Here is a 6598-nt window from a genome sequence, read left to right as displayed (position 1 = left end):
GGGTGCTGACCCAGGGGTAGGAGTACGTGGAGGGGTGCTGACCCAGGGGTAGGAGTATGTGGAGGGTGCTGACCCGGGGTAGGAGTGTGTGTGTATGAGTGCTGACCCAGGGGTCAGAGTGTGTGTGGGGTGCTGACCCAGAGGTAGGAGTGGGAGGGTGCTGACCAGGGGTCAGAGTGTGTGTGTGGGGGGATGCTGACCCAGGGGTAGGAGTATGTGGGGGGGGTGCTGACCCAGGGGTAGGAGTTGTGGGGTGTTGACCCAGGGGTAGGAGTGTGTGTATGGGTGCTGACCCAGGGGTAGGAGTGTGTGTATGGGTGCTGACCCAGGGGTAGGAGTGGGGGGGTGCTGACCCAGGGGTAGGAGTGTGTGTATGGGTGCTGACCCAGGGGTCAGAGTGTGTGTGTGTGTGTGTGTATGGGTGCTGACCCAGGGGTAGGAGTGTGTGTGTGTGTGTGTGTGTGTGTGTGTGTGTGCTGACCCAGGGGTAGGAGTGGGAGGGTGCTGACCAGGGGTCAGAGTGTGTGTGGGGGGTGCTGACCCAGGGGTAGGAGTGTGTGTGTGGGGGGGGTGCTGATCTAGGGTAAATGTCACCTGGGTGTTACCTACATCCCCCTCCTTGACTCTAGGCCACCACTGCTAGCTCCAGGCTGCCCCTTGGGCTGCCCCTCCTGCTGCCCCTCAGGCTGTGCTGACTCTGGTCAAGAAGCTTCAGCTTTCTCTGTTCTCAGGATCTGAGTCATCCTTCTTCTTGGTTGGTTGTGAGCCCCTGGTCATAAGCTCAAGGTCCCCTCCTTTCCCATTGGAGTTGGGGCAGTTTGTTCCCTGGACTTCCTGGAGATCCAGGAGACACAGGGACTACTCAGCTTCGCCCCATCCTGTGAGTGAATAACTGCTAAGCATAGTTCTGCCTTTTCCCTGGTTGCTGGAAGGATCTAATACAGCCCACTGTTTCTGTGGCCTTAGAACGAAGTCCATAGGAACCTGAGTTAGTGACTTGGGAGAGGTACTGGACAAGCAAGACTTCTAAGTCATTCCAGGCAGTGACTTACATCTGGGTCTGTCCCTTCTCCTGCTATTTTAGATACACCCAGTGGAGGTTGTTTTGTTGTTGTTGTTGGTTTTATTTTTTGTTTTTGTTGGTGGTGGTTTGTTTGTTTGTTTGTTTTTTTGGGAGGAGGGGTGGAAGGCAGGGTTTCTCTGGATAGCCCTGTCTGTCCTGGAACTTTCTCTGTAGACCAGGCTGGCCTCTACCTAGAGATCTGCCTGCTTCTGCTTCCCAAATATTGGGATCAAAGGTGTGTACCACCACCACCCAGCAAAAAAGCTGTTTTGTTTTCTACTTAATTTTTTCTTTGTAGGAGACTTATGATATATTATTGGTGTTAAACCCATGCCATCCCCAAAATGTTATCTTTTGAAATAATTCATTTCAGCATAAATTTCTTTGGCAACTCAAGTTATTCTATAGGTGAAATAATATTTTTTATTTTACTTTACCTGTCCAATAAAGATAATTCTTTTATCTAAGCATCTCTGGGGTTAAAATAGGTTTTATTGTTACATAAGAGGAAAAAGAAACCTTTCAACTTTGAAAAACAAAACCTTTCAACTTAGATTTAAAAAAAAAAAAAGCCAGTATCCCATCTCTTTGTGACACTTTCCCAAATGTGTTGCGAGGATGGAGAACTCAGCATGCTGACTCATACAGACACGGTTACATGTTTTATGACGTCAGACATACTGTCAGATCGAAGGCCTTCAAAGCAAGGAGAGGGCAAACCTTGGGCAAGGAGACTATGAAGGGTTAGATGCTTCTGAGAGCTGAGCAACCTGGGACTCTAGACTACGGGGACTTGCAGGATTCAGGAATGTGTATGGAGTCACTACAAATTCCACTCAGAAGGTGCAGGTTGTAACCTGAGGTCAGAAAACCCTGTGTTTCTGGCCTCTGCTCTACCCTCATTTGTGTGATCGGGGGTGATGGGAGCCCTTGCATTCCTCAGCTTTGGCATTTGTAAAATGGTAACACAGGGCAGCCGTGCTTTCCCCAGCATCCTTGAGCCGTATGAATTTCACCCTTCAGAATTTCTCTGATCTTAAGCAGATGTATGTAAGATAAACAGTGACACATCTACTTTATTTTGGGTGCCTTCTCTCCCCCAGGGTTTGGGTAGACTTTTGCAAAAGAGGAAAATAAATTGCAGTGCTGGTGATCAGACTCCAGACCTGCTCACACGGCCATCAAGTCACAGCCCGAGACTGTGATTCGGAACTAATTGACTCACGTGGGTCTCAAATTTACTCCATAGATCCAGCAGGCCTTGGGCTTCTGACCCTCTGACCCTCCTGTTTCAGCCTCCTGAGTGCTGGGGTTTAAGTGTTTGCCACCATGTCTGTGTAGACATTTGTGACTTAATAATAACAAATAGGAATAACTAGACTATGTACTCCTGAAGTTCTAGTGCTAAATGTTTAATTAATTGAAATATGCAGCAATGTCCACTGTGGCCAAAGGCTGATGACAGAACACTTGCTCCATAAGAGCCTGCCAGGTACCAAGTTCTGGGCTGCCTAGGTATCACCTTCTAGCGACCACTTGACAGTCCCCTGTTTTGGTCTTGTCATTTTCCTTTTACACATGAGATATGCTGAGCCCCAAGAGACTGGCATCCATTCTCCAAAACCATAAGAACAGTAGACAGGGTAAAGGTTAAACCTGACATTCCTCAAGTCTGAGGACAAAATCCTGGCATTATGGTTTTTTTCAGATTGGAGGCAATCACAAACAAATAATAACTATTTGGTGGGAAAATCCCATAAGAATAGAGGCATTCTGCCAGAGTCGCGCTCACAGGCAGTTCTAGCTGCAGTTTTCACTCCGGCCAGTGGAGGCAGGCCCACAGAGCCCTGACCTAGAGTCAGCTGGCTTGCCCGGGGCTGAGAAGGCTGTGTTTCTAAGCTCCACCCTGCCCTTGGCTCTTATCCTTGGCTGAAATGCAGAAGCAGGCTCGGTCTCACCAAGTGGCCAGCTTCCAGTGGCCTCTATTTCCTTCTGCTTTTCACAGGAACCTTCAGACTAGAGCATGCACCAGCAGGCAGCCTTACTACTGTCAAGTCAGCTCCTCTTCAGCCTACAAGCACTCTGTTGACCTGGGAAAGTGCATTCAGGACTGGCAGATAGGCTTTTAAATTCCATCACACTCCCTGTTCTGGCTTTAGTTCCTCCACCGAGCATGGAATTTCTGTGACTTGCTTTAGAGTTCCTCACACGATGATAAATTCACTTACTCTCCTGGGTTTATCCAATAAATAACCAGTCCAAAATCATTGATTTTACTATTTCTACATCCCAGGCCAAAACAAGGGTATTTCATTTCTTTGTGGTCAGATTAAGGTGGGAGGGTGTGTGTGTGTGTGTGTGCTTCAGCCTGGCACTGCCATGTCTCCTAGAAACCAATCGCAGCCAGGTGTGATAGCACACACCTTTAACCCAGCACTCTGGAGGCAGAGGCAGGCAAATCTCTGAGAATTGGAGGCCAGCCTTGTTTACATAGCAAGTTCCAAGCAAAGAAAGAAGTTCCTCTCACTATCCTCCCCTCTACTCCCCATCCTGTGGAGTGCCTGACCTCTCTATCCGGCAGTGTCTGCAATCTGCCACGTTTACTCTGTTAGCTTCAGGGCCTGGCAGGCGGCAGGCAGCTGAACAGAGACATGAGGCTTCCTACATGTCTCCTGGTGTTCCTTTCAGATTACCTGTTTTAGATATAATCCCCTCCCCTCACCTAGTTTCTCTGTCTAGGATCTCAGAAAGTATTAAATGGAAAATCTCGGAGACAATAGCATCCCTCATACGCAGGTCCGAACAACGTGAGGAGCCTCTCACACCCCTCTGCTGCTCTCCTTCTTCAGAACATGACTCATGGCTTCCGGCAACGCGCTAGTGCTGTGCGCCCTGCCTGCCCACCAGCCACGCGGTGCCCTCGCAGCGATCAGATCCACTGCGGTGATGTTACGGAGATTTAGTTCACTTAAACAGAGCCATGAAGAGCAACAGTGAAAATACGAAAGGGCCAGCACACAGAGCGTGAAAGGGACAGGTGAAGCCCGGCGCTTTATGAAAGGACACTCACGGTGCCGGGCAACCCGTGGTGGAAAGGGTCTCTGAAGAGAAAAGGGCACTTGCTCTACTGTTGCCTGTGCCTGCTTGTACGCTTCTTGGTGACTTCTTAGGGAGCAGAGATTGCACCTTCACTGTTGGTCCATCTTTGTGCTTCCCGCATCCCTAGGCTGCAGGAACTCCATAACCAATGGAGAGGTAACCCCTCCCTAGGCTGCAGGAACTCTATAATGGAAGAGTGGTTTCAGAACCAAATCCTGGTTAGGAGGTGTTCCTGAGGTATTCAAGTAGCTGAGACGCACAGTTTTAGGGTGCTGTCAGGGGTGGGGACACATGACTCAGAGTCACTACATTTCCTGAGTAATTGACCTTTTCAGCTTCCTTTAGTCTGAGGCAAGATGTCCTGGAACAGGAAAAAAAAAATGAAAAAGAGCATCCCTATTCAAAGGTAAGTAATTAGTTCTTAGCCAGTCGGTAAATCGTCCAGTTTTTCGGGTTGCTCTTCCAGTATCAGGCCTGGGTGACAGACCTGCCTAGGGGCTTACAGGCTCTGAGCGAAGAGGCAAGAGCGGCCTTGTCCCCAGGAGATGCTGAGGAAGGACCTGAGAGGGGACTGAGTTCCAATCCTATCCAATGTGCGGCTTTGGACTGATGTGATTAGCAGCAAGCACAGTTGCTTTCAGTTTGGTTTTCAGGATTACACTTCCCATTTCTTCCTTTTCCTTAAAATTCAATTAAAGCGGCACTGTTGACTGAACCCCACAAACGAATAAAGAACCGAGATGCTAAGGGAAATTTAAATGAGGAAAGGCCTCGGGTCTGGATGACAACACGGTAGAGGCCTAAGGATAGCTCTGGAGAGCACAGAAAACCTCACGGGAAGCAACTGTGGTCCCTGTTGGAGCCCACTGCAAAATACAACCGCAGACCTCTGAGAACTTTATGCTCCACCTCTCTCCCAAGAGCAAGCTTAGCCTAAAGTGGGCTAGTCACACCTTCCTGCCCACATCACGGTTTTCCATCCCCCAACGTGACGTGTGAACTTGACTTAACTGTAGGGAAGACTGGCCCAGAGACACACCCTCGAAAGCTGTCAGCGCCGTCCTTCTAGGCCCCAGGTGACTTTCTTGATCACAAAATTCACGCCCAGAGGTGGCCCACAAACGTCCAAGAAGGGTGCTTCAGAGATGTTAATGAAGAGGACTGGGAAACCTAGGTGTCGAGCTGGGATTGGGAGACTAAGACCGGACTGGACTAGAAGCAACCAGAAGACTCCCTCCCGGCTTCTAGCGGCCCAGCGCCCTGCCCTCTCCCAGACGTCTGGGGTCGCACGGTTGGCGGCCCCACCCCGGGCCCAGCCACCCACCTGGACACGCCCGGTCGTAGTCGAAGCAGCAGTCCCCGGTGAGACGGCAGGCTTGATCGCAGAAGCACGTTCCATAGACCCTGTCCAGCCTCCAGCCGCGGGCGAAGCAGGCTGGGTCCCGACCAGGGCAGCAGCGCCCGGCCTCTGCGCAGCCAGCCAGGGCCCCAGGCCACAGTCGTGCCAACGCGCACAGCACCATCCACAGGGTCCTCATGGCCAGAGCTGCGGTGACACCTGCGACCCGACCCAGCCAGAGTCTCCGGGCTGCGCTCCACACCCTGCGACCGCCGCAGCCCCCGCCCCCGGCCCCGGCCCTCCGCCCTTCCGCGCCGCCCCTCGGCCGCTCTGGCTGCACGCCCGGCGGGCTCTGGGCGGGTGGCGCTCGAGCCCAGGTGGGACGAGCCTCTCCGCCCGGCCGCCAGCCCGCCGCACCCAGCCCGCCCCGGACCGCCCGGAGAGCAGCCGAGCAGGTGCTCGCTCGCGCAGCCCGCCCCTTCGGCCCCTTTTCCTGCCTCCAAACTCTGCCTCCCAACGTTTTCGGGGCGCGGGAGCCAGTGCGTGTTTGCGCCCAAAAGCCGTCGGATAAACGGCGCTCCGCTGCACCCCGGCGTCCCAGCTCGCTATAGAAAGCCGTCGGGAGGCTTTTCCCAAACCACTGCTTCGCCAACTCTCGCAGGCTCTGCCGGGCACACAGGAGCCAGCAGTATCTTTCTGCTCATTTTATAGTGGCTTTTTCTCCCCCAGGAAAATGCTACTTTGCTCCACTTAAAGGACAAATAGATGAATATGAAGGAAATGGAGTAGAAACCGCTCTGCTTTCTGTTAAAGCCGATTTCCTAAAGGGAACCCTCACCAATAATGTTTTTTAAAATAACTTTCACTCTAAAATTGTTGTCCAACTTTGGACGTTTTTATTTGTTTGTGCTGCTCGCTTGTACTTGCGGTGCTGAGGAAGGAATCCAGACCATGTCCAACACAAGACTCTACCTCCGAGCGACATTGCCCACGAATTTAACTCTGGCTGTTTTGGAAATTACTATGTCGATTCGGCTGGCCTTGAACTCACGGAGATCCGCTTGCCTCCGCGTCCCAAGTGCTGGAATCACTACACC

At 51.7% G+C, this 6598-nt stretch overlaps 1 protein-coding gene across 1 annotated transcript in view; it reads right to left on the bottom strand.

The window, feature by feature from the left end:
- Sbspon (somatomedin B and thrombospondin type 1 domain containing) overlaps positions 1 to 5749 on the bottom strand; it is a 32584-nt gene extending 26835 nt beyond the window's left edge. Inside the window, exon 1 of the mRNA XM_005361870.2 lies at positions 5487 to 5749. Within this exon, the coding sequence (XP_005361927.1) occupies positions 5487 to 5700 (214 nt within the window). The 5' untranslated portion in view covers positions 5701 to 5749. The remainder of the gene's footprint in view (positions 1 to 5486) is intronic.
- Between the last annotated feature and the right edge of the window lie 849 nt (positions 5750 to 6598).

Source organism: Microtus ochrogaster, linkage group LG5, assembly GCF_000317375.1.
Source record: "Microtus ochrogaster isolate Prairie Vole_2 linkage group LG5, MicOch1.0, whole genome shotgun sequence".
Lineage (NCBI taxonomy): Eukaryota > Metazoa > Chordata > Mammalia > Rodentia > Cricetidae > Microtus > Microtus ochrogaster.
Note: the sequence above shows the minus strand (reverse complement) of the source record. Positions and strands in the feature narration are given on the sequence as shown.